The following is a 27,926-nucleotide window of genomic DNA, read 5'->3' as shown; positions in this document are numbered from 1 at the left end:
GAGTAGCTGGGATTACAGGCGGCTGCCACCATGCCTGGGTAATTTTTTTGTATTTTTAGTAGAGACGGGGTTTCACAGTGTTAGCCAGGATAGTCTTGATCTCCTGACCTTGTGATCCGCCCGCCTTGGCCTCCCAAAGTGCTGGAATTAACAGTCGTGAGCCACTGTGCCCAGCCTCAAAGTCCACTTTTAAGCACACGATATTATGAATATTAAAAAGCATGTATGCTCCCCAGAAAAGGCAATTCAGCATTTTCAGAAAGAGCATTTGGCAATATTCAACGCATAAAGAGACTGTGCTTGGGGCCATCCACTCTCCAGATTTTCAGTGTTTCCTGGCTTTTCAACTGTTGATCAGAATAGCTACAGAAGGCATCTAGGGATCTGACATAACAACCCTTACCTAGATGTTTGATGTGAAGATGTCAATGAAGGCAGTGAAGTTAGAATTCATAAATTCCGTGCTCTGGAAAGAAGGGGCCAATTTACTGCAGCTCAGCTGAACTGCTTAATGATGTTGCTGATCTTTTCAAATCTGTGGCTATCATGATGCTCTTTGCACTGGTAATGGGAAGTAACCAAGAATGTAGCTCTTTCAAACAGCAGAACTTCATCGACTTCAAGAATTTGAGCAAAATTCCTTGTGTTCATCTTCAGCTGCTGAACATTCAGAATCAGCTGATAGGCAATACTGAACCAGGCTTTGTAGAGTTTTTCATCCCAGGTGGATGTTTGCAAATAAGCACACTCTAGTGGGTGAGACAAACAAATCAAGTCCAGGTATGGATGAGGCTCCAGCCATACTGTTCCGAGACTCTTGATCTGAAAACCTGTGAACTAATCCGGCCACTGCACTCCAGCCTGGGCCACAGAGCGAGACTCCGTCTCAAAAAAAAAAAAAAAAAAAAGAAAACCTGTGAACTAGCAAGACAAATTACCTATCCCATACATGGCCAACATACAGTGGTGGGACAGGAATAGAATAACTGCAGTAAATATTTCCATTAAATAAAGGAGGAAAATAGGAAATCACCGATCCATTGAAATTCTAAAATCTACCTGGGCATATGTTACTATTAGCAGTTAGGCCTAATCCTGCTTTCTGAGAATGATTTTCTATGATTTTTGGCTCTTCCCTTTGGGATCTTGGTTTTGCCCTCTCAGACATTCTTTTCTGCAAGAACTGTTCAATTTTCGCAGATGAGTAGCCTCCTCAGCCTGCTGCCTGCTTATAGAAGTTTGAGGGTCCAGAAGTTTTTTTTGACTTCGTATAGTCTCTGTTGTATTTTTGTTTGTTTGTTTGTTTTAATGTGAACTGACGTAATGACTTGTCAAATTTTGCAGATTCTTTTGTGTATCAACTTATAATCGATTTTGTTAGGTAAAAGCCACATCCATAAATATCTTCTAGATAGGGCCTTTTCTACCTCAGGCTCCCTGTGAGGCTGCTATGGGGCAATGCCCTTAAGATTCTTAGAAACCTTGAAGTTTGGCCGGGCGCCGTGGCTCAAGCCTGTAATCCCAGCACTTTGGGAGGCCGAGACGGGCGGATCACGAGGTCAGGAGATCGAGATCATCTTGGCTAACACGGTGAAACCCCGTCTCTACTAAAAAATACAAAAATCTAGCCGGGCGAGGTGGTGGGCACCTGTAGTCCCAGCTACTCCGGAGGCTGAGGCAGGAGAATGGTGGGAACCCGGGAGGCGGAGCTTGCAGTGAGCTGAGATCCGGCCACTGCACTCCAGCCCCAGCGACAGAGAGAGACTCCGTCTCAAAAAAAAAAAGAAAAAGAAAAAAAGAAACCTTGAAGTTTGAGAGTCTGTATTTTAACCCCTAAGAACTGATAAAATAAGAGATCATAAGACTAATGGAATGGACTTTGAACTTTGTGGCAATATGATACCAAATTATAAACAAGACCTAAGGCCACGCCAAACAAGGTTTAAGTCGCGCACCCCTACACTTAAAGACTAAAGCATGTTTTAACTGCCACAGATTTTTTTTTTCTCTAGCAGCCTATTAAGCACTGGCCTTGAGGTAAGCAATACTAAAACAACTGCAGCTCATCAATCACCAGACACTGACTGACACCGCTGTTCTTCAAACCACAACCGTAGCTTTGATTGGACAAGAGGCTGACTTTAGTAACTTTCTCCTGATAAGAGACCACTGACCCTAGACTGGTTCTGGCTGGTTTACAAAGGCTGTACTGAGTGCCTTCACCTTTGACATATGAGGCCCAACTCTATAATGCACTTAAATGTTAAGTCTCTACCCTAAAGTGAACGTGGGATGCATGTAACATGCATGTTTGCTTATTATGCTTGCATGCCCCGCTTTGTGAATATCTATAGCTCCTCCTATAACCTGTTGATTATGTATACTTAGCTAACCCATTTGACATAAATCCCTGTTCCACATTTCCCTCCCTCTAAATGCTTGCTTTCTGTCCGTGCTGGAGGCTATGCTTCCTAGCCTGTCAGGATGGGCAGCCTGCAAACTGCAACCCTTTATAAAAAATAAAACTCTCTTTTCTAACTTTGTACATCTCACGAATTTAAGTTAACAGAATCTTACAAGGTCTTTTATCTGTTTCTGAACTCTTAACAAAAGGCTTACAATCACATCCTTGGATTTATTTCTATCTTGAACTAATGTTTTTCTAATAAGACCTTAGGATTTTATCTTTGCCCTGCAGCTCTGTCTTACTTTGAGCATCTTCTGCTGGGAGAAAATAACAACAAGAAATAGTTTCGGCCGGGCGCGGTGGCTCAAGCCTGTAATCCCAGCACTTTGGGAGGCCGAGACGGGCGGATCACGAGGTCAGGAGATCGAGACCATCCTGGCTAACACGGTGAAACCCCGTCTCTACTAAAAATACAAAAACTAGCTGGGCGAGGTGGCGGGCGCCTGTAGTCCCAGCTACTCGGGAGGCTGAGGCAGGAGAATGGCGTAAACCCGGGAGGCGGAGCTTGCAGTGAGCTGAGATCCGGCCACTGCACTCCAGTCCGGGAGACAGAGCGAGACTCCGCCTCAAAAAAAAAAAAAAAAAAAAGAAATAGTTTCATTTTCAGATCTAGTTCCTACATAATTCTTCTAAATTCTGTTTGAAAATTGAATAATTTCTTTAGTGTAGATTTGTCTAGCCAGACCTTATGATACATAGTTCAAAAACAAACAAAAAACAGTTGATACTTTCAAAGTTCTTCCTGGGAATCTAGGCCAGATACAGCAGTTCATTAAATACATTTTCTATTTGCTGTGTTATCACATTTGCTAAACCATCTGCCATGACATGACAAGGGCCTCCTTTCCTCTAGCTTCCAATAACATTTTCCTTACTTGCCTTGAAGCCCTCATTGACATCCTCCTCAATGCCTGTCAGGATTCTACTAACAGTCTCCTCAAAGCTCTTTCAAGTTCTTCCTTACATCTTGTCCCAAAGGCAATGCCCACGTTTTAGGTTTTTATTACAATGGCACCCCAAATTCTGTTCTACTTATCTAATGATGTATAAATGGGCTTCAAAAAATAGTTGCTTAGAACAATAATGATTTTATTATATCTCATGATTAAGAGAATGAGAGATTTGGGCAGGTTTCAGCTGGGTGATCTTTTTACTCCTTTTAGTATCAAGGGAGGTCATCAGTAGTATTTACCTGGTGAATAGGAAGTGTGGAGGATCTGGAGACCTTCACTCATATATCTGGCATTGTGGCAGGAATGACTAGAAGGCTGGGCTCAGCTGGCTCCGCTGACCAGAATATAGCCTCTCCAGGATAGGGGTATTCTCACATCATGGCTCAGGGCTCTAAGAGCAAGTATTCAAGTGAATAAGGCAGAAATTGCATGGTCTTTTACGACCTAGTCTCAGAAGCCATGGAGTTTCATTTTTGCTGTACTCTGTAGGTCAAAGTCTACTAGTCTACCCAGATTCAAGAAGAAGGAACAAAGACCCAATGTCTCAATGGAAACAAAGTAAAAGAGTATGCAGTCATTTTTAAAAACCATCCTAGCAGACTGCACTACAGAAAATGTTAAAGCAAGTTCTTCAAACTGAAGTGATAGCAGAGGGAAACTTAGATCTATGCAAAGGAGTAAAGAGCACCAGAAATACTAAACATGTAGGCAAATAAAAAGAACACTTTTAGTGAACTAAAATCTGATTTTTCCCTTATTTGCTTACTTTACTTTCTGTGATGTGAGGGAGAAAAAGGACCCAGCCCATGTGGCTTCACACTGGGAAAAAGCAGCACCCACTGTTTCCTAAAATTTAGAGCTAGAAGGGATTGGAAAGAGCTGATCCTATCCCTGAATTTTTAGAATCGAATTCCTGTATCACAGTTGAAATGATTGTCAAAGGTAAGAACATAATGTTTGTCCACTGGGGGAAAATTCTGTTGGGGATACCCGAAGGAATATGTGAATTTGAAGATGTGAATTCTATTTTTGGAAAACTTAATGCAACAGAGTCTGATATAATGGCAAATGACGGCTGCTTCTGGGACTGAGTCCCCACGACTACCACTTTCTTCTGAATAATTACTGGAAAATATATCTAGACTAAAGTTTATGACTAAATTTAGGGCCTGTATGTTCTGATTTTCCTCCAGATAATAAGGCTGTGAGATCTACTGAATTGAATTGATTTACAGAAATTAGATTTTCATGCCCTCCCTCGTTGTTACTGTTGTTTATACAGCTTACATATTTTCTAGAGCAGGAATCTTCTTAACTTCAAGATCCTCAGGGACTCAAAGTTCATGATGGGAGCTCAGCAAATGTACTGGGATAGACAGATATATGGTATTTGTGTACATCAAACTTGATCTAAAGACTTTACCAAGAACATGACACCCAACAGAAAAATAGGACTTCAAACAGAATTTTTTAAGGATAAGTTTCAAAAAATAAAATAAAATGGGGTATATTTTAAATTTTAAAGACCGGTAACAAGATAGTATGGATTTTTTCATTTGGCTGGGCACAGCGGCTCATCCCTGTGGTCCCAACACTTTGGGAGGCCGAGTTGGGTAGATCGCATGAGTCCAGGAGTTCAACACCAGCCTGGGCAATGGGGGGATTCCCCGTCTCTACAAAAAATATACAAAAAAAATTAGCCGGGCATGGTGGCATACACCTGTAGTCCCAGATACTTGGAAGGCTGAGGTGGGAAGAGCTCTTGAGCCTGGGAGGATGAGGCTGCAGTGAGTCGAGATTGTACCACTGCACTCCAGCCTGGGCAACAGAGTGAGACGCTGTTTCAAATAATAATAATAAACACTTTTAAATTATTTCTTAAATTCCCATATAGCAGTAAAAATGTACAGCAAGCACAGCACAAATGACAGGAGTAAAATAGATATAACTTTATGCAACTGCAGAATCACTTGTTTTGTCAACCAGCATGGAAACTGTCAGAACTGTCAATGAAGCAAGGGAGATAGAAAAGGTGTCACATTCAAACAGTATAATAATAGAAATAATGACAATACATCATTCTCATCAGAGGGAGGAGAAAAGTGATATCAGGATATTTCTTTCTCGAGGCTTCTCATTGAGGGGTAATTATGGGCTGGTTGTGTCTGTATCATAGCCTCTCCAGATAGGCTCTGTGACTTTAAGTTCAGGTATAAATGTCTTCCTCTCATCTTTTCAGATATTTTTACATCCCAGGATAATCACTGGATTATCTGTTGTGGTGGACTCTGGACCTTTTTAAACATCTACCAATAAAGTTTATAGATTCAAAGCAAAAATTCAGCTTTTGGAAAAATGAGATTAAAAATACTAATTTTGGTTCTTTTTTTTTTTTTTTTTTTTTCAGGCTTAATTCACTTTATTTTTCTTGTATAAAAAGCCTATGTTGTAGCCACAGATGGAGCCTGGGTCCGCTGCACGGAGACTCTGGTGTGGGTCTTGACAAGGTGGTCAGTGAATTCCTGTTAGGGAGACTTGGTAAATACAGTCTCCTTCCAGAGGTCAGGGGTCAGGTAGCTGTAGGTCTTAGAGATGGCATCAAAGGTGGCCTTGGCGAAGTTGCCCAGGGTGGCAGTGCAGCCCCGGGCTGAGGTGTAGCAGTCATCAATACCAGCCATCATGAGCAGCTTCTTGGGCACAGGCGCTGAGACGATGCCAGTGCCCCTGGGTGCAGGGATGAGGCGCACCAGCACAGAGCCGCAGCGGCCTGTCACCTTGCAAGGGACGGTGTGGGGCTTGCCGATCTTGTTCCCCCAGTAGCCTCTGCGCACCGGGACAATGGAGAGTTTGGCCAGGATGATGGCCCCACGGATGGCGGTGGCCACCTCCTTGGAGCACTTAACACCCAGGCCGACGTGGCCATTGTAGTCCCCGATAGCAACAAACGCCTTGAACCTGGTGCGCTGGCCAGCACGGGTCTGCTTCTGCACCGGCATAATCTTCAAAACCTCGTCTTTGAGAGAGGCCCCCAAGAAAAAGTCAATGATCTCAGATTCCTTAATGGGCAGAGAGAAGAGGTAGAGCTCCTCCAGGGACTTGATCTTCATGTCCTTGACCAAGCGGCCCAGCTTGGTGACGGGCATCCACTCCTTATCCTCGGCCTTGCCTCCGCGAGCTCCGCGGCCTCGGCCCGGACCCCGTCCACGGCCGAGACCCCGGCCCCGGATGCCACTGCCGAAACCTCCGTGGAAGCCACCGCGGTTCCCCATCCCAGGGCCACCAGGGCCTCCGGGCCCCCCCCCCCCCTCGCTGCACCGGCGTCATCCGCCATTTGGTGTTTTCTCGGAGAAGAAGCTCCAAAAAAGAGCCCGCATTGCCAAGACAATCCTAGGTCAAAAGGACAAAGCTGGAGGCGTCACGCTACCTGACTTCAAACTATACTACAAGGCTACAGTAACCAAAACAGCATGGTACTGGTACCACAACAGAGATATAGACCAATGGAACAGAACAGAGTCCTCAGAAATAATACCACACATCTACAGCCATCTGATCTTTGACAAACCTGAGAGAAACAAGAAATGGGGAAAGGATTCCCTATTTAATAAATGGTGCTGGGAAAATTGGCTAGCCATAAGTAGAAAGCTGAAACTGGATCCGTTCCTTACCCCTTATACGAAAATTAATTCAAGATGGATTAGAGACTTAAATGTTAGACCTAATACCATAAAAATCCTAGAAGAAAATCTAGGTAGTACCATTCAGGACATAGGCATGGGCAAGGACTTCATGTCTAAAACACCAAAAGCAACAGCAGCAAAAGCAAAAATTGACAAATGGGATCTAATTAAACTAAAGAGCTTTTGCACAGCTAAAGAAACTACCATCAGAGTGAACAGGCAACCTACAGAATGGGAGAAAATTTTTGCAATCTACTCATCTGACAAAGGGCTAATATCCAGAATCTACAAAGAACTCAAACAAATATACAAGAAAAAAACAAACAACCCCATCAAAAAGTGGGGAAAGGATATGAACAGACATTTCTCAAAAGAAGACATCCATACAGCCAACAGACACATGAAAAAATGCTCATCATCACTCGCCATCAGAGAAATGCAAATCAAAACCACAATGAGATACCATCTCACACCAGTTAGAATGGCAATCATTAAGAAGTCAGGAAACAATAGATGTTGGAGAGGATGTGGAGAAATAGGAACACTTTTACACTGTTGGTGGGATTGTAAACTAGTTCAACCATTATGGAAAACAGTATGGCGATTCCTCAAGGATCTAGAACTAGATGTACCATATGACCCAGCCATCCCACTACTGGGTATATACCCAAAGGATTATAAATTATTCTACTACAAAGACACATGCACACGTATGTTTATTGCGGCACTATTCACAATAGCAAAGACTTGGAATCAACCCAAATGTCCATCTGTGACAGACTGGATTAAGAAAATGTGGCACATATACACCATGGAATACTATGCAGCCATCAAAAAGGATGAGTTTGTGTCCTTTGTAGGGACATGGATGCAGCTGGAAACCATCATTCTTAGCAAACTATCACAAGAACAGAAAACCAAACACCGCATGTTCTCACTCATAGGTGGGAACTGAACAATGAGATCACTTGGACTCGGGAAGGGGAATATCACACACTGGGGCCTATCATGGGGAGGGGGGAGGAGGGAGGGATTGCATTGGGGAGTTATACATGATATAAACGTTATGCACATGTACCCTAGAACTTAAAGTATAATAAAAAAAAAATACTTTACTAATAATGTAACTTAGCATTATAATTTTAATTCTAAAGCGGACTTATTGAGACTAGTAGAAGGCTGGGAGCAGTGGCTCAGACCTGTAATCCCAGCACATTGGGAGGCCGAGGCAGGTGAATCACCTGAGGTCAGGAGTTCAAGACCAGCCTGGCGAACATGGTGAAACCCTGTCTCTACTAAAAATACAAAAATTAGCTGGGTATGGTGGCAGGTGCCTGTAATCCCAGCTACTAGGGAGGCTGAAGCAGGAGAATTGCTTGAACTCGGGAGGTGGAGGTTGCAGTGAGCTGAGATCACACCATTTCACTCCAGCCTGGGCAAAAGAGCAAGACTCCTTCTCAAAAAAAAAAAAGACTAGTAGAGCAACATCTGTGTATGTTTAATAGAAAAACATCATTATTGTTTTGATGTAGTTGATACGAAAATTTGAATGGATTGTTAACCCATTATCATTATTACAAAGAATTTCAGCCTTAAGCTGGTCAGTGAAGGAGCTATTATATTTAGAGTAATTTTTTTTTTTTTCTTTTTGAGACAGAGTCTTGCTTCATCACGCAGGCTGGAGTGCAGTGGCACCATCTCCGATCACTGCAACCTCCGCCTCCTAGGTTCAAGCAATTCTCATGCCTCGGCCCCCCCAGTAGCTGAGACTACAGGTGTGTGCCATCATGCCTGGCTAATTTTTATATTTTTAATAGAGATGAGGTTTCACCATGTTGGCCAGGCTGATCTCAAACTCCTGGCCTCAGGTGATCTGCCCGCCTCGGCCTCCCAAAGTGCTGGGGTTATGGGCATGAGCCACCGTTCCCAGCCTAGAGTAAAATTTTTTAAAAATTAAATTATCTGAATTCTTATTAATTTTAAAAATTAAATTATCTGACAATTGAGGAAAAAGTAATAAACTATCTTCTGCTATTTGCCATCATCTACTTATGGGTATGAAAACTGGGCTAGACTTCTAAGTTAGGTCATAAAAGGGCATGCAGTGTCTGCCCTTGTTCACTGAAACACTTACTCTCTTAGAGCCCTGAGCCTCCGTGTAAGACTACCATGCTGAGGAAGCCACATTCTGCCAACAGAGCCAGCTAAGCCCAGTCTTCTGTCAATGGTAACTTTCAAGAATTTAAGGAGATCATCATGAATACATATTGTAAGAGGATTGCATCAGTCATTTCAGGCATAAAACCTGGTATTAAGAAATCATATTCATGATCCCTCACTGCAGATGGTACAGTTTGAAAAACTGTTTGGCAGTGTCTACCAAAGTGGAACATATAATACCCTAAACTCAGTAATTTCACTTCTACATGAATTTCAGTACACGCATGTATGTGTATTACATACATAAAAATACCAAAAACATGTCCTAGAAACACATACTTATGTATATATTATATAAATAATACCAAAAGACATGTATTAAAATTTCAAATCAGAACTCTTCATATTAGCCAAAAACTAGAAACTACCCACTTATCAAGAAAAAATTAGATAAATTTTGTGCTATTTATAAAACAGAATACTAATAAGGACAATCTACATAGAACAACATACATAAATCTCACAAACAACGTTGAGGGAAACAAGCTAGACACATAAAAGCCTATGTTTTATTATTCCATTTATATAAAATATAAAAACAGGCAACAGTAATCTTTGCTGTTAGAAATCAGCATAATCAGCCAGGCACGGTGGCTCACGCCTGTAATCCCAGCACTTTGGGAGGCTGAGGCGGGCAGATCACGAGGTCAGGAGATCGAGACCATCCTGGCTAACACGGTGAAACCCCATCTCTACTAAAAATACAAAAAATTAGCCGGGCGTGGTGGCTGGTGCCTGTAGTCCCAGCTACACGGGAGGCTGAGGCAGGAGAATGGCGTGAACCTGGGAGGCGGAGCTTGCAGTGAGTTGAGATCGTGCCACTGCACTCCAGCCTGGGCCACATAGCAAGACTCCATCTCAAAAAAAAAAAAAAAAGAAATCAGCATAATCATTACTCTTGGAATGGGAGGTAATGAAAGGAAGGGGAGGTTGGGATGCTGGTAATGTTCTGCTTTTTGATCTGGGAGCTTATTACATAAGTGTGGTGGTTTTAAAACATATCCACAGATGCTCTGATTCTGTCTATCAAAAGGTGAAACACAATTCTCTCCCCTTGAATACAGGACTGGCCTTAGTAACTTGCCTCTAGCAAATAGAATGCACTAGAACTGACACTGCATGACTTCAGTTACTAGGTTAGTGATAGGGTTTGGATTTGCGTACCTGCCCATATCTCATGTCAAATTGTAATGCCCAATGTTGGAGGTAGGGCCTGGTGGGAGGTGATTAAATCATGGGGGCAGATTTCTCCCTTTGGTGCTATTCTCATGACAGAACTCTCACAAGATCTGGTTGTTTAAAAGTGTGTGGCACCTCCCCACTCTCTCTTGTTCCTGCTCTGTCCATGTAAGATGTGCTGGCTTCCCCTTCTCGCTTCCACCATGATTGTATGTTTCCTGAGGCCTCCCCAGAAGCCAAGCAGATGCCAGAATCATAATTCCTATACAGCCTGCGGGACCACAGGCCAATTAAACCTCTTTTCTTTATAAATTATCTAGCCTCAGGTATTTCTTTATAGCAATGTGAGAACAAACTAGCACAGTTAGAAAAGGCAATAGAGCTTCCACCTGGCTCTCCTTCTTGGGACACTCACCTTAGTACCCAGTCACCATGCTGTAAGAAAGTCACAGAGCCACATGGAAAGACCATTTGTAATTATTCTGGTCACAGAGGCAGTTACCCAGATGACAGGTAGTATCAACAACCAGTCAATGAGCGAAGGTGATATAGTTTGGATTTTTGTCCCCTCCCAAATCCCATGTCCAGTGGTAATCCCCAAAGTTGCAGAAGGGGCCTGGTGGGAGGTGATTGGATCATGGGGCAGACCTCCCCCTTGCTGTTCTTGTGATAGTGAGTTCTCACAAGATCTAGTTGTTTAAAAGTGTGTAACACCTCCTCCTTCGCTCTCCTCCTGCTGCTCCAGCCATGTAGGATGTACCTGCTACCCTCTTGCCTTCTGCCATGATTGTGTTTTTTTGAGGCTTCCCCAGTCATGCTTCCTATACAGCCTGCAGAACTGTGAGCCAATTAAACCTCTTCTTTATATATTACCCAATCTCAGGTAATTACTTATGGCAATGCAAGAACAAACTAATACAGAAGGAGACTTTGGATTCCAGGCTCCCAGCTTTCAAGCTATTTCAGTCCTGCCTAAATTTCAACTTCATCGGTAAAATAAATGTTGCTATTTTAAGCCACTACCTTTTGGGATAATTTGTTATGCAGGTATACTAAATTGGAATACACATCACATGTGTTCACTTTGAAAATTTATTGAGCTGTATAATTACAATATATACACCTTTCCTTAGGTATATTATAATTAGGTTTAAGTAAAGATGTGAAATAAAAATCATATCATGGAAATAAGCTTTTATTTATCAAGTTTTTAGATGAATTTTATTGAGAAGTTTTATATAAATTCAACATTCCATATAATCCCTAATACTTTGCTTGTTCTTACAATGACATAAAGAATATGTAAATTTTTTGCCACACCTCATATAGACATCAGTTTACTCATATTCCTCAGTTTATCCTCACACATTGCCTGATTCTCATCATTTACCATGTATGGACTTTTTAAAAGTTTGGACACATTACTGTAGCAGACATCTCCCTAGCACTATTTTTTCTTCTTCTGTTAATAGGTCTTCATCGTCCTTTGGGAAACCATCTCCCCCCTTTATCAATCAAGGTCTTGTCTTTTGTCTTGCCTTTTCTATTTTTTTCTTTGAGACAGTCTCACTCTGTTGCCCAGGCTGGAGTGCAGTGGCATGTTTAAACCTTACGGCAGCTTTAACCTCCTGGGTTCAAGCCATCCACCCACCTTAGCCCTGAAGATGCTAGGACCACTGGCACGTGCCATCACATCTGGCTAATACTTTTGATTTTTAGTAGAAATTAGGTCTTGCTACGTAGGCTGGTCTAGTAGTTCTGGAATCAGGCAATCCTCTCACCTTGGCCTCCCAAAGTGCTGTGATTACAGGCATGAGCCACCATGCCCAGCTGTATTTTCTTTTCTTGAATTTTCTTTAAATTAATTCTATTATACCTCACATCCTTCCAATACATTTTAATTTTCTTTAATTCTATTATATCACTCCTCCTTTCAATAAATTTCCTAATTAAGTTAACAATATTGGTCTCTAGTCTTTGCAACCAAAGAACACTTACTGATACATATCTCCAGTGCTAGCATACTGTGTGATATATGGTTGACGACTGATAATAGTTTATAAAATGGCATATGGCAACTAATTTTTTTTTTTTTTAGACGGAGACTTGCTCTGTCGCCCAGGCTGGAGTGCAGTGGCATAGTCTCGGCTCACTGCAAGCTCTGCCTCCCGGATTCACACCATTCTCCTGCCTTACCCTCCCTAGTAGCTGGGACTACAGACACCTGCCACCACGCCAGGCTAATTTTTTTGTATTTTTAGTAGAGACGGGATTTCACTGTGTTAGCCAGGATGGTCTCGATCTCCTGACCTTGTGATCCGCCTGCCTCGGTCTCCCAAAGTGCTAGGATTACAGGCATGAGCCATCGCACCTGGGCTGGGCAACTAATTTTTGACAAAAGCACACACAAAAAAAAAACCTAGTGGAAAAAGTACAGGCTTTTCAAAAAAAAATTGCTGCAATGATTGGGTATCCATACATCAAATATGAACTTGGATATATGCCTCAAACGATATAAGAAAGTTAACTAAAATGCATCATAGATCTAAATGTACAGCCTGAACATGTAAAACTTTTATAAGAAAACATAGGAAAATTTCTTTGTGAGCCTGGGTAGGGAAAAATTTCTTAGAAACAACACTAAAAATGCAATCCATAAAATAATAAATTAAACTTTATTAAAAGTTAAAACTTCTCTTCAAAATACACTGTTAAGAGAATGAGGGCCAGGTGTGGGGGCTCACGCCTGTAATCCCAGCACTTTGGGAGGCCAAGGTGGGCAGATCACCAGAGGCCAGGAGTTCGAGACCAGCCTGGCCAACATGGTGAAACTCTGCCTCTACAAAAAATACAAAAATTAGCCAGGCATGGTGGTGCACGTCTGTAATCCCAGCTACTTGGAAGGCTGAGATACCAGAATCTCTTGATCCGGGGAGGCGGAGGTTGCAGTGAGCCGAGATCATATCACTGCACTCCAGCCTAGGTAACAGATCAGGATTCTGAAAAACAAAAAAGGCGGAGTTGGAGGGTGGTAGGTAAGCAGAAACTTAAGGGTGATGGACATACTCATTTGATCACAGTGATGGTTTCAAGAGGGTATACATATGTCAAAACTGATAAAATTATACACTTTAAGTATGCTCTATATATTCTATGCCAATTATACTTCAGTAAAGATATCTTTAAAAACCCTACAACTTAGATGTCAGATTTTGAAGACAGTGGAAAAGATGCAGAATGGAAATTTCAGTTAAAGGCCTCAGTGATGTTTGTGAATTATCCAAGTATTCACGGAATCCATGTTTCCCTCAGCTAGCTGACACTCGGCAGAGTTTAATGAGCAATCTCAATACTATTTTCCAGAAATGCTGTCATCCACCATATTATGGCTGTTTTCAGGAAGAGAATGACCTAATCAGTATAAAATGAATTCCATGTCTTGTGAGGGATTTATAATTAAACACATAATCCACATTTACAAACATTTTTAAAGGGCTTTTCTACCTGTTGGATAGGATTAATATTGAGAGTGAACTTTTTGCAAGTTTTCCAACACACTAGTTTGTTTAATCTCTAAAAGCCTCAGTTTCCTCATCTATAAAACACCATAAGAAATAAGAAAAAACAGGAAACCAAAAAGAGCAGGCTTTGCCAGAACTATTAATTATTCTTTTTTGGGCAGAGCCAAAACTCAAGAAATGGATGTCTGTCTTCCATTTCTAGACTTTTTTAGACAGATCCATGAGGAAGTTTCCCTCCACAGCTTTGGCCGACCACCACACTGGCCAAGAAGGCATCCAGCTTCTCCCAGGCTGAGCCTGTGACTGAGAACCACAATGATTTACTGGGACGGCCTTGAGCTCTCTCATCAGCCCTCATGAGTTCTGAAGGTTAGAGCTAACTTCCCAGACCCTCATTATTTGTTGAAAGGCTGGATAGGGAAAAATCTCAACCAGATCTGCATGCCTACTTACAAGTAGAGGTAGTTTTTGCAGGGTGGCATGTGTTCTCCAGATGCAGAGCCGTATAGGGCCTTGCCTCTTTATGGGAGATACAAAAACTAGGCCCTAATGAACAGAAATAGTGTTTGAGCCCACAAACTAGAATTAAGTTGTACTAATTTGAATTTCCAGCTCTGTCACTTGCTGTGTGGGACCTTATTATCTCCCAAACCCAATTTTTTCAACTTTACAATGGAATTAAAGCAATCTAATTTTTCAAAATGAGGTTAACTTTCACTGTAAATTACAACATATTGGCCAATAATTAACTTGAACACTAAAGCTGGCATTTAACAGATTAATTAAACTGTTTGCTAAGTAAATAAATCAAAAGCTTAAAAACCTGTAATTCACTGAGAAAACAAAGCTTTCTTTCTCGGTTAAGAATTTGAGAAAACAAGACCCAGAAGCAAACTAAAATCAAGTCCTAAAATGGTACAAACCTCAAAAAGCCAATCAGGTTTGCCAATAAAGCTCCGCCTCCATGCAAACCCTGCCCACTTCCGGCTTCCCCACCCATCTTCTAACACTGGAACCCCGCCCCTCTCTGCGAGGTCCCGCCCCCCACACCTGATCCTGGATCCCATTGGGCGAATCTGGATGCTGTATACACACCCGACACACGCACGTTAGGCTGGGGCGTCTTCGCGCCTGCGCAGCTGCGCTGTCAGGCGGCTGGAAACGGGGGGGTTGGGGAAGGGGGCGGAGGTCGTGCAGAATCTTCCTCCGTAATAAGAAGCGACGTGTCCCGCTGTCCTGGCTCCGTGGGTCCAGGGGGATTGGGCCTGGGCGCTGGAGCTGCTGTGGCTCCCGCCGCGGCGGGTGCCATGGAGGCCGTGCCAGAGCCCAGAACTCACGCCGGGGGAGGCCGAGACAGCCGGCGGTACTCATAGATGAGGCGGCGGCGGCGGCGGCGGCAGCAGCCCGGGCTCTCCATGAGCAGGCGGCGGCGGCGGCGGGTGCGGCGGCACCGGCGGTTTTCGGTCCCCGGGGAGGTACGAGGAGTTGGCTTCCTGGTGGACGGAGACTGGCCGGTGTGAGAACGCCTTCCGCGGCCCGGCCCTCCAGCCCATTTGCCCGCAGTCCTGGGCACTCGGAGGGGCACTGCCCGGACAGAGGCGGGGGCGCCCAGCCGACTCGCGGGCCCCTAACTCGGAGACCCGCCCGCCGCGGTGCCAGGCCTCCCGGGCGCGGCTGCCCAGGGCGCGGGTGGGCGTGGACGGAGCGTGGGGGCTCCCCGGGGGCGCACGCCTCGCGTCTGTCTTGCTCCTGTCCGGAAGCCCTTCGCTGTTGGGAGCGGTAGCGCGTGGTTGTGCTTTAGAGGCGTATTTCGGGCGCTGATTTGAGAGGGGACCTTTAGAACCCCTGAGTCCCTAGGGAGTCTGGCATTCAATGCCATGGGCAGTTGGTGGGGTCCTCACAGCTACCTTGGGGTACCGATTGCCTCCCTTGGAAGTCACCACGAAAGAAAGATATTTTGCCGAAGAAATAGAGGTCACGAGAGTTTTCCAGGTTTATTCAAATTGGAGGGCCTGTTGAGCCTGGAGAATAAAGCCAGTGGAATACATCCTCCAGTCCTTCCAATTACAGTTCCTAGCTAAACAGCTAAGACAATTTTAAGTAAAGCTCTTTACAGCTATCTTTCCATCATTTCTCCCCACCCCCCATTTTTATTGCAATTTACTTTGGAACAAATCACCAAGTTCATGATGAAATTAGTATCCTCTAGTTCTTCCAAACCTTCCCTCCTCCCGTTTTTCCCAGAGAAAGACTGGAGTTTCATGCCATATATATCATTATAGTTTAATTCTCTTAGAGTGTAACTGTTGCTTTACAGAGCTAGTTACACTTCATTTGGTCATATCTAAAGATAATTTGAAGAAAATATCCTAGAGATTTATGCTTCCTTTCCAATGCACTATTTTAGGAATCTGAACTCAGGCTCTTTAAGCAATCTTAAACCTTGCTACAAAGTTCTTTGAAATTCAACGGAAATAAACCATAAAGTTGTTTTCGTTTATTAAAGTATTTGAATGCCTAGTTGTTTTTTAAAATATTTGTAAGCAAAACGTGTCAGTTTCTATTAAGAAGAAACTGAGTTTGTGTTTTCCTAGGCTACAGATTTGCCACACCCTCTTCTTCCTAAGTGGATGACTAGAATCAATGTGTTGGCCAACTAGATATAAACTTCCACTCTTCATACTAAATATAGTTACTGGATATTTTAGAATCCACAATGTCTTGCTTCAAACTGAAAGCACTGTGTTCATGTGTGTTTAATATATTGCAGAAGTGAATTTTTACTCGTGTTGCAGAATGTTTTGAACTTAGTTTCTTACACAAATAAAACACGTAGGACTGCAGCTTTATTAAGTGTTGAGTTCATGTTGTGTTGGGGAGGATGCAGCACTTGAAAAGATGGTCAAAATAAGACACTGATCTCAGTCACTCATTTCTCTGTTTCCGCTCCTCAGATACCTCCCTTTTTTCATAACAGTACTTCTCCACAAAAGTAACCTTGGAAAACATTATGATGTCAGTTTATTTGCTTGTCCCAAGTAAAGTGAAGGAGTTTTTTCAATACAATTGCAAAAAGAACTCATTTCTTTCAAAAATATGTGCGCTATGTAACATACATATAACACAACATATTTATTAAAATACTCGCCGTGGCTTTAAAAACAAAGTGCCTAGTGGTCCTTAAGATTGGGGGGAAAGTGCCAGTTTGAAAAGGGAAGATGCGTTGGTTCATTCCCAAAACATGCATAGAGAATAATCAGGATATTTATCAAGTTCTGAATCAGATCTTCATAGCATAGCCTCTGTAGTTAAAAATTATAGTATATCTAAATTGCACAATTAATAGCACAATTCTGAGTTGCAGATAAAAATCCCAATGTAATTAGCAATATTAGCTATGCTACTATTCACTTAAGATTGATTTCATGATTACTCCTCATGCTGTCTTTCAAAGCTAAATGTCAGAATTAGTCTTAGTCTATATAGCAACAGGAGTTTTCTGTTTTTTTTTTAACATAGTTTTTCTATACAACAGATAAAATATGTAGTATAGCTAAAACAACGATTACGGAATAGCTATTATTCTGTACCCCCAATTAAGAGATCCCATTATATTAGTTTCTTAAATGGAACCACCCATATTAACAAGAAAATGAAGCAAGCACAGCCTGTATTTTGGAAGGAGGAAGGAGGAGGTTTACATTAGGAATATGCCTAACCAAACTTAATTTATGGTTTTAATAGCTTTATTTTCGTTTAGAATTTTTTTTTTTTTTTTTTTTTTTTGAGATAGAGTTTCATTCTTGGTGCCCAGGCTGGAACGAGATGGCATCATCTCCGCTGGTGCAATCTCGGCTCACCGCAACCTCCACTTCCCGGGTTCAAGCGATTCTCCTGCCTCAGCCTCCTAAGTAGCTGGGATTACAGGCATGTGCCACCACACCCAGCTAATTTTGTATTATTAATAGAGGTGGGGTTTCTCCATGTTGGTCAGGCTGGTCTCGAACTTGCGACCTCAGGTGATCTGCCCACCTCGGCCTCCCAAAGTTCTGGAATTACAGGCGTGAGCCACCACACCTGGCCTCAGGATTTTTTTTTAATTACAGGATTTCCCTCTGTCACAGATAAAATCTGCAATGTAATTGATATAAAGACTATCAAATGGCCATCTGTGCCTCAAAAAAAGACTGAAACTTCTTAAATGGTCGTTCCAGACAGCATGCATAGTGCCCGAAAAGTGGCTCATTTAAATTTTTTTGCTATGTTGGGAGGCCTAATGACACATTTGATTTGAGTCTTTAGATAGATTTATTTTCATTTAAACATACTATGCGTTTAATATACAAAGTTACAAGTTTATGTGTTCTGTTTTAAACTTTTAAAATGTAGGATGAAGACACTGTTTGAAGAGATCAAAGCATCAATTAAAAATAACTATAACCAAGATCGATCATTTTGGAGGCCTGTTCTTCCTTGGGGGGGTGTTTTTACTATCAAAGCTGGCCGCAAAGCAGTATCCTGTACACCGCTCTATGTTGAAATAAGACTGAAAAATACCTGCACCATAGATGGATTCTTGATGTTATTATATGTCATTCTTAATGAAAATGAAAATTTCCCTAGGGAACTCTCTCTTCATTTTGGTAGAGAGTTTGTAGACTGTTTTCTTTATTTAATGGACACCTACAGTTTTACAACTGTGAAGCTACTTTGGATTTGGGACAAGATGGAAAAACAGCAATACAAATCTGAAGTCCATAAAGCTTCATTAATAATTGATTTGTTTGGAAATGAGCATGATAATTTTACGAAAAATCTTGAAAATCTCATGTCTACCATTCAAGAGAGTTACTGTTCCAACTGGCGATGCCCAACTCGAGTGCAGGAGGATCAGCAGCGCACAATTAATATAAAGTAAGTTGGTCTAACATCTGTTTTGTCACATACTTTTTTTTTAATGAATGTTGCTTTAGATATGTAGTCGTGTACCCCATAATGACATTTGGTTCAACAGAGGACCACATATGCCATGCTGGTTTATAGGATACTGTATATTTAGTATACCTTTCTATGTTTAGGTACACAAAGACTTACCATTTTGTTAAAATTGCCTACAGTATTAAGTACAGTAACACGCTGTATGGATTTGTAGCCTAGGAGCAATAGGCTTTACCATATAGCCTACATGTGTAAAAGGTTATACATCTAGTTTTGTGTAAGCACATTCTAGGATGTTTACACACTATGAAATCATCTAAGGATACATTTCTCAGAATGTGTCCCCATTGGATGACAAATGACTGTATTGCCAAAGTACAGAGCGTTTATAATTACTTATGCATGAAGCAATCACACAAATATGCAAGATTCTTCCACAGGTCCGCTGAAAACAGTGTCACAGCCAGTTACATCCAAACATCTTGTAATTACTTTACAAAACCAGCTGATAACCTTGTCAGGAGCAAAGTAATGAATTACTCAGTATGAAAAATACATTACTGTTACTTGAATTTACTAATATGACAATAGATGATTCTTAGTGTCACAAATTTAACCTCTTTAAGAGTGCTTTATACTGTTTTGGAATGTTTTGCCCTTTGAATAGGTCTTTGTCAGGAGGGCTAGTTCTACATGAACAAGAAAATTAAAAATATTCTTTCATATCATGGCCAAAACATAATTATAGATAGAAACCCAGAACTTGGCATCTCACACGTGGAGATGTGGATGTAAGCAGCTTGTATTTTGAACAGAAAAGGTGCAAGGAGCCAGATGAGTGTTTTTGGCTTTCAGAAAAAAGGCAGATCTCCCACCTGGTAAATGATAGGGACAGAGTCCAAATTGGCAAGCCCTAGTGGAGTGTTGGGAAACATTAAAGCCTCCAAGGGACATGAGCTGGAAAGGGGATAATTGCCAGTGGAAGAAAAACAGACCCAAACACATTGTTGGCAGAAAGGTATTTGGCCCTATGGTCCAGAAAAACAGCCTGATAGATTGTTCCCATTTGGAAATGTACTTCACGTACCCTAATTTGTTAAACTTACATTTCTCTGAAATATATTTTGTCTATTTTCCTGCATTGCTAATTTGAAATATCTAGCAATGGAAATAATTTTCAAGTCATAAAGACAACTGAGAAGTGTTGCAGTGATCATAGCTCACTGCAGCCTTGAACTCCCGGGCTCAAGTGATCCTCCTGCCTCATGCCTCACCACCTCAGCCTCTCCAATGTATATGCCACCATGCCCAGCTAATGTTTTATTTATTTATTTATTTTTTGAGACAGGGTCTCACACCATCTCCCAAGCTGAAGTATAATGGTGTGATCACAGCTTACTGCAATGTTGACTTCCTGGGTTCAAGAGATCCTCCTGTCTCAGCACCCCCCAAGTAGCTGGGACCAAGGGAATGCACCACCATGCCCGGCTAATTTTTGTATTTTTTTTTTTAGAGATGGGATCTTGCTATGTTGCCCAGGTTGGTCTCAAACTCCTGAGTCACCCACCTCAGCTTCCCAAAGTGCTGGGATTACAGGTGTGAACCACCACACCCAGCCTAATATCTTGTTTTTTTAAAAGTAGTTTCTTTTCATCTGTAAATATTTTGAAACTATAATGATAAATTTATAATTCTATATTATATTTTATACTATTTAATAAAATATTTTTCATCATACTCTATAACTTTTAAGGTTTTGCCTACTTTTTTAAAAATCCTATATTTAAAGCAACCTCTGAAATAATGTAGAAAAAAAAATTTTTTAAAGATTAGGTACCTGAGGCCAAGGAATGATTATTACTTATATTTAATCAGGTAACTAATCAGCTACTCCCCTGATTCTGGGTCCTAGTTCCTTCCCACAAGACCAGATTGCCTCTTTTGAATCTTCTCACAAATGTTTCAGATTAACGTAGCAGCAACTGGATATATCAAGATTGTTTCTACAAAAATATGTTTCTTTGAAAATTTCATGCCGGGCGCGGTGGCTCAAGCCTGTAATCCCAGCACTTTGGGAGGCCGAGGCGGGCGGATCACGAGGTCAGGAGATCGAGACCATCCTGGCTAACACGGTGAAACCCCGTCTCTACTAAAAAGTACAAAAAACTAGCCGGGCGAGGTGGCGGGCACCTGTAGTCCCAGCTACTCCGGAGGCTGAGGCAGGAGAATGGCGTGAACCCGGGAGGCGGAGCTTGCAGTGAGCTGAGATCCGGCCACTGCACTCCAGCTTGGGCGACAGAGCGAGACTCCATCTCAAAAAAAAAAAAAGAAAAAAAAAAAGAAAATTTCATAATTAGTGTTTATTGAGTTCAACTGGTTACTATCTGCAAGAAATTCCAAATGTGTAATAGAGGTTATACTTGGTATAATTGGTTTTGCTAAAAAAAAACTGAGCTGTAAAATTTATTATAATAATATATTAAGATATAAAATGTTGAAGCAGTTCTTACATGCATTTGAAAATTATTGTAGTCCTCCCCAAGAAATTCCACATGGAAACTTGATAAGACTGGCTGTGGATGAGTTATTCTGTTCCAAGATTGGACTCTGTGAAGAGCACGGGTGAGTATACGATAGACATTTAAAATGACAGTATGTGTTTATAAGGGAACATACGAAGATGTGCTCCTTGAAGTACTTTATGAATCTTATTAACCTAGTTTACTATGACATTTTACAGTGTTTTTGTTACGGAGCATATCACTACATAGAATATGGTACTACAGCTGATTGATGAATACAAAGCAAATACCTTTTCTTTTTTTCCCCCCACTGCTGAGTAGGTACAATAAAACCTTGGTTAACCGGAACCCAGCTAATCGGAACCCTCAAATATCTGGATTTTTTTCTACACTCCCCATTTAGGAGAAAGGTAAATGACAACTAAAAACTTAACCTAGTAAAAGTTGAGAGAAGCAGAACATATTCATCCCAATCTCTTAAAATTTTCTGTGACTACATTATTGTATAATGAGAATTAATATTTAGAAGGACGATCTTATAGCTGATTAATTACAAAAGGAAAGATAAAAATACATTCTGTTAGTTTACCTATTAAGTCCAGAAAGTGAACGAATATATTGTAGCAACAAATACTGAAACAGATGGTTTTCTGGTTAATTTGGTTTAGTTAATAACGTTTGTTAATCAGAATACTGTACCCTGAGCATTCCGGTTAATCAAGATTTTACTGTATAATTCAGCTTCTTATATTCTGAGCCATATACTTAATACCTCATAATATGAGGGAACAGAATTTGTTCATGCTTATAAAAGAGTCTAATGGCAAAAGAAAGCAATTAGAGTCATATTATTTCCCCTCTCCATGATTATTTGAAACCAGCATATAGAGTGAAATATAAAAGTGTTCATATCAGTTCTGCAGAATTATGCTTTCATTGGCTTATATAGAAATAGCTAGCATTTCCTGGAGTTTTAAACATATCATTTCTAGTGTAAGGAACACAGCTTATAAACTTCTGGAACTATTAGGTGATACAAGGTAGTAATTACCCTATACCTATAGATATTAACCATTACCTATACCTATGATAGATAATTATAAGAAAATTAAAGTCATAAAGACAACTCTGAAGTGTTGAGAGGCAACTTTGTCCCAAGTGTAATAATGTTCATGCCTGTTTTCTGTTTTAGGTGTGGTGGCTTAAGAGAATTTTCCCAACGAGTTTTCTGCCATGGGGCACCCCCTTTTGTTGTCTTAAATATGCAGCATTGGAAATCTGAGGATCTGGCATATGTACCCTATTACTTGGATTTGTCTGATCACAAGTAGGTGTTTTTTGTTGTTGTTTCTTTATAAAACTAATAAAAAAATTTTATCCTATTATGATTTTGACTAGCCCGTAAGTGATATTGTTGAAAACAATCATATCTGTCTCTAAATTTATGTATTCTGAATAGAATCAGAATTTATTAGAGGGAGTCAGTTACTAGCACTGCACATAGTGGGTAGGTATGTGGACTATAGAATAAACAGAATTGTATTCAAATCATAGCCCCATCTTTTATAAGTTAACCTTGGGTCAACAACTTAACCAGTTTACATGTCAGTTTTCTTATCTATAAAACAGAGATGATGGTATCAACCTAGTGCAATTATTGTAAAGATTTAATAAGCACATACTAAGTGTTTAAGATAGTGCCTGACACATAATACTGGATAGTATAATAATAGCACAATATTTTATTCCTGACACATACTGGCTAATATTTGTATTTCAAGTCAAAGAAGTGTGTAGTAGCCGGGCGTGGTGGCTCACGCCTGTAATCCCAGCACTTTGGGAGGCCAAGGTGGGCAGATCACAAGGTCAGGAGATCGAGACCAGCCTGGCTAACATGGTGAAACCTCGTCTCTACTAAAAATACAAAAAATTAGCCAGGCGTGGTGGTGGGCACCGGTAGTCCCAGCTACTTGGGAGGCTGAGGCAGGAGAATGGCGTGAACCTGGGAAGCAGAGCTTGCAGTGAGCCGAGATCACCACTGCACTTCAGCCTGGGCGACAGAGCGAGACTCCATCCCCCCCCCAAAAAAAAAAGAAGTGTGTAATAGTATGCAGGTGGTCATCATTTAAACATAAAATATTACTTAACACTATAAATAAAAATATCTGCATACAAATCAGGACATAAAGGGTTCTTTTAACATTTTCCCTGTAAAAGTTTTCTTATGTATGTGTTTACTCTTTTTTAAAAGAACCATACAGGTTATAAGTTCATCTGTTAAAATATGTTTTTAAGAAATTCTTGGCCGGGCGCGGTGGCTCAAGCCTGTAATCCCAGCACTTTGGGAGGCCGAGACGGGCGGATCACGAGGTCAGGAGATCCAGACCATCCTGGCTAACACGGTGAAACCCCGTCTCTACTAAAAAAAATACAAAAAAAAAAAACTAGCCGGGCGCGGTGGCGGCGCCTGTAGTCCCAGCTACTCGGGAGGCTGAGGCAGGAGAATGGCGTAAACCCGGGAGGCGGAGCTTGCAGTGAGCTGAGATCCGGCCACTGCACTCCAGCCCGGGCGACAGAGCCAGACTCCGTCTCAAAAAAAAAAAAGAAATTATTAGTTTCCACATTTCCAATTATATTATATGATCTATAGAGATGGATATCTTTTTCAGGGAACAGAATACAAACAATTTCGATGTTTTTATTCCTTAGTTATGAATTTAAGGAATGTTTATCTTAAAAACAAAGTATTATAATTTTCTCCCATACTATATTATTTAATTTGCAGGTATTTGTTGGAAGGTGCCACATTATTTAACAAAGAGGAACATCATTATTCTGCAGCTTTCCAGATTGGTGGACATTGGATGCACTATGATGGGCTCAGAAATGTGAACTTAATTTTGTTAAATAAACCCCCAGAGTTTCTCCTCTTGTCATCATTGGTTTATATTCGAGCAACAGAGAAATAAATACAGACTAATGCTAAAAGTTGTTTTCCCTCCTGCCCATGCTCCCCTAGATGAAGGGCTTTTATTTTGTGTATACTTGGTATCCAAGAAAATAGTTCAACTATACTAGTTTCAGAAGTGTATTTTCAGTGTTTAACCCCAGGTAAATGTTTTATATAGAGGATCTATGCAAAAACTGTTTGTAATTTTTTTTATATTTCCTGAGTTATTTTTATATGAGCATATTTTATGTTGAAATAAAAAGTATCTTGTGGCCTTTGTATTTTTTATTTATATGTACCTCAAAGATTTTTACAATTCTGTCCTTGAATTCAAGAAATACTTTGTCATCTGAATTCTAAATTTTTCTTTTTGGATATTCAAGTAAAACCTAGGTAAGAGTATTTTAGTTTATGTAATTTAACAGTTCAAAATATATCTGACTGTATTTCTTTGCCCTACCTCACTATAATCCGAAGTGCACTATTTGATCTAGTATGGATTTGAATGTATAATTTATCGATGGCTTAGTTTATTTGTTCGATTTGCCCAGTATCCCTGCAGCAGTTTTAAAAAAGTATGAGAAATTTTTCAGAGCTTAAACTATTTCTTTATAATGGCAAATTACTTTTAACTATTTCCTAAAGTATTATAAACCTGCCAGTGGATTTTAAGTGATAGCTAAGCTTCCAAGCTTAATTCAGGTTGTTACAAATAAATTATATAACTATCCTAAGTGTTTATCTTATAATTAAATGTAATTTGAAATGCTCTAATATATTTTGCAGATAAAACAACTATAAACAATATTAGGCAACTGGATGTTTACTAGTGTCGGACTAGCAATAGAAATGCACTTTAAATATATATTTAAGGGGAAATGTGTGCCTGGAAATATTTCTTTTCCTAGTGAGGTTTTATATTGACACAGAGAAAAGAATACTTAAATTTTTGGAGGGATGTCTACTGGCTCCCTTATAAGTAGTGATTGATAGCATGCGGCTTTGACTTGCAATACAAATCATTAGGATTTTATAGGTATCAGAACATTACATTTCTTTATAAAGACCCTAAGGTCACTCTTCTTTTTGCATTTAAGGGAAAAAATAAAGATTCTCAAGGGAAAATACTTTTTGAAATTTATCACCATTTTAGTGTTTACATTTCAATAAATAGTTCACTTCAGGTTTGGGATTGAGATTAGTTGCAATATATTTAGAAACTTCTACATGACAGCACAGATCACTGCCATCTGCTGAATTGCTAAAGTGCTTGGTGCCATGTTGAGAAAACTTACCTGAGAATGGATAAATATGGGTGAAACATTACTGAGAATGCCTCACGTTAGCAAACACTATGAAAAGTCTTGTTTATATATCAAACTTATTTTACAAAAAAAAATTCACCCCAAGATTTATTTAGATGGTTTCCCAGGTATATCTGAATAGGATTTAATTTAGAGTAAACTTTTCTGGGGACACCTGATTGCACGAATTGAAGTATACAATAACACGAATATTAGAGTAAACATAAATGGTGTCATTAACAAAATTATTCCTAATGCACATTTATTCTTTTAGGAAATGCACTTTATTTGGAATACTAGTGTATCATGAAACAATGACTTACCTACCTCACAGGGTTGTTGTGAGGATTAAGATGTTTGTTAAAATCTTGACTACCTTGAACATGCTAATAAAAAATTTTTTTTCTACCTCTTTTATTTGCAGGCAATGCTCCCAGATTTTCTCTTACTAATGAACTTTGCAGATTTTAAAAAGTTATTTAGGATGTAACTCATATCACTGATATATTTAGTGTGTAATGGAAATTGAGTATGCCTTCTTGACCCCAGATTGAGGCTTAAGGAGAACAGATAGTTTATTTTTATGGTAGCAGTTAGTTGATAGAAATAAGAAATTATCCCCTGCTGACCAAACTGAATAGAAAAAGGATTAAAAAAAAGAATTAACTAGATTACGGAATGTGAAAGTGAGCGTATGGAAAATTCTTTGTAATTCTATAAACACCCTTAGAGAAATCAGAATTATCTACTGGTGGGGAGCTAAAGACATGAGGTAATAATCAGAATATATATATATACACACATATATGTGTATATATATATATTTTTTTTTTGAGATGGGAGTCTCGCTGTCACGCAAGCTGGAGTGCAGTGGTTACATCTTGGCTCACTGCAGCCTCCGCCTCCCTGGTTCAAGCGATTCTCCCACCTCAGCCTCCCTAGTAGCTGAGATTACAGGTGCACAGCCACCACACCTGGCTAATTTTTGTATTTTGAGTAGAGACAGGGTTCCACTATGTTGGTCAGGCTGGTCTCAAACTCCTGACCTCAGGTAATCCACCCTCCTCAGCCTCCCAAAGTGTTGGTATTACAGGCGTGAGCTTCCGTGCCCAGCACAGAATATATTTCTAATCAACATACCACAAACCACTACTATACCTACAGGGTCAGCAAAAATAATTTTAAAACCTTTTCTACAATCTGGCATAAAGAACAAATAAGCAAATTTAAGAAGGATTCTTCAACTAGCTTCAGCAAAAGAAACCATTTATTCTTTAACTTCTGCAAATAATCTTTTTTTTTTTTTTTTTTTTTTTTTTTGAGACGGAGTCTTGCTCTGCCGCCCAGGCTGGAGTGCAGTGGCCGGTTCTCAGCTCACTGCAAGCTCCGCCTCCCGGGTTCAAGCCATTCTCCTGTCTCAGCCTCCCGAGTAGCTGGGACTACAGGCGCCCGCCTCGTCGCCCGGCTAGTTTTTTGTATTTTTTTTTAGTAGAGACGGGGTTTCACCATATTAGCCAGGATGGTCTGGATCTCCTGACCTCGTGATCCGCCCGTCTCGGCCTCCCAAAGTGCTGGGATTACAGGCTTGAGCCACCGCGCCCGGCCTCTGCAAATAATCTTATTCCTTCAAAGTAGTTTATCAATTTTTAGAGTTTGTTTAAACTGTCATTAGATCTAATCCAATGAAAGAGGAAGAGAAAGGATAACTGACTACCACAGGCATGCTTACTAGAGTGAGTCCCGTGTTCTATTTCTTTCCTAAAGTATGAGCAAACAACTGTATAATCAGATGACTACTATGACACATAAAAAGCTATACATGGCAGGACACGTGGCTTATGCCTGTAATCTCAGCACTTTGGGAGGCTGAGGTGAGAGGATCACTTGACTCAGGAGTTCCCCAGGCAACATAGGGAGACCCCATCTCTACTAAAAATACAAAAATCAGTCGGATGTGATGGTGTTCACTTGTCGCCTATAGTGCCAGTTATGCAGGAGGCTGAGGTGGGAGGATGGCTTGAGCCAGAGTCGGAGGTTGCCGTGAGCAGAGATCACTGGAGCAGCCTGGGCAACAGAGCAAGACCTGTCTCAAAAATAAATAAATAAATAAATAAATAAAAAAGAAAAGCTGTACATGTTGAGTATATGAAAAATTTAGTTTTGTTTATGTGTTTGTTTTTTAGATGGAGTTT

General features: G+C 40.6%; 3 protein-coding genes and 1 pseudogene across 3 annotated transcripts; 1 reads left to right on the top strand and 3 right to left on the bottom strand.

The window, feature by feature from the left end:
- Window positions 1–177: 177 nt before the first annotated feature.
- Window positions 178–834, bottom strand: LOC117071028 (annotated as a pseudogene).
- Window positions 479–16,886, bottom strand: LOC117071027 (protein transport protein sec31-like). Its single transcript, XM_033190832.1, has 4 exons — window positions 16,840–16,886; window positions 15,116–15,815; window positions 3,660–3,811; window positions 479–561 (listed from the first exon to the last, which is right to left on the bottom strand). Exons 1-3 carry the CDS (start codon window positions 16,884–16,886, stop codon window positions 3,797–3,799), a joined length of 762 nt encoding a protein of 253 aa, XP_033046723.1. The 3' UTR covers window positions 479–561; window positions 3,660–3,796.
- On the bottom strand, window positions 5,804–6,751 carry LOC117069705 (40S ribosomal protein S2-like). The gene is given in 2 exon segments (XM_033188164.1): window positions 5,804–6,725; window positions 6,728–6,751. Coding segments are annotated over 2 exon segments (804 nt in total). The 3' UTR covers window positions 5,804–5,945.
- CUNH14orf28 (chromosome unknown C14orf28 homolog) lies at window positions 15,205–26,157 on the top strand. Its single transcript, XM_033188163.1, has 5 exons — window positions 15,205–15,495; window positions 18,410–18,934; window positions 21,491–21,580; window positions 22,673–22,807; window positions 24,266–26,157. The coding sequence occupies exons 2-5, from the start codon at window positions 18,411–18,413 to the stop codon at window positions 24,447–24,449; spliced, it is 933 nt and encodes a 310-aa protein (XP_033044054.1). The 5' UTR covers window positions 15,205–15,495; window position 18,410; the 3' UTR covers window positions 24,450–26,157.
- The last annotated feature ends 1,769 nt before the right edge of the window (window positions 26,158–27,926 follow it).

The sequence above is a fragment of the Trachypithecus francoisi genome, unplaced genomic scaffold (genome assembly GCF_009764315.1).
Source record: "Trachypithecus francoisi isolate TF-2019V2 unplaced genomic scaffold, Tfra_2.0 Lachesis_group3, whole genome shotgun sequence".
NCBI classification, from domain to species: Eukaryota; Metazoa; Chordata; class Mammalia; order Primates; family Cercopithecidae; genus Trachypithecus; species Trachypithecus francoisi.
Note: the sequence above shows the minus strand (reverse complement) of the source record. Positions and strands in the feature narration are given on the sequence as shown.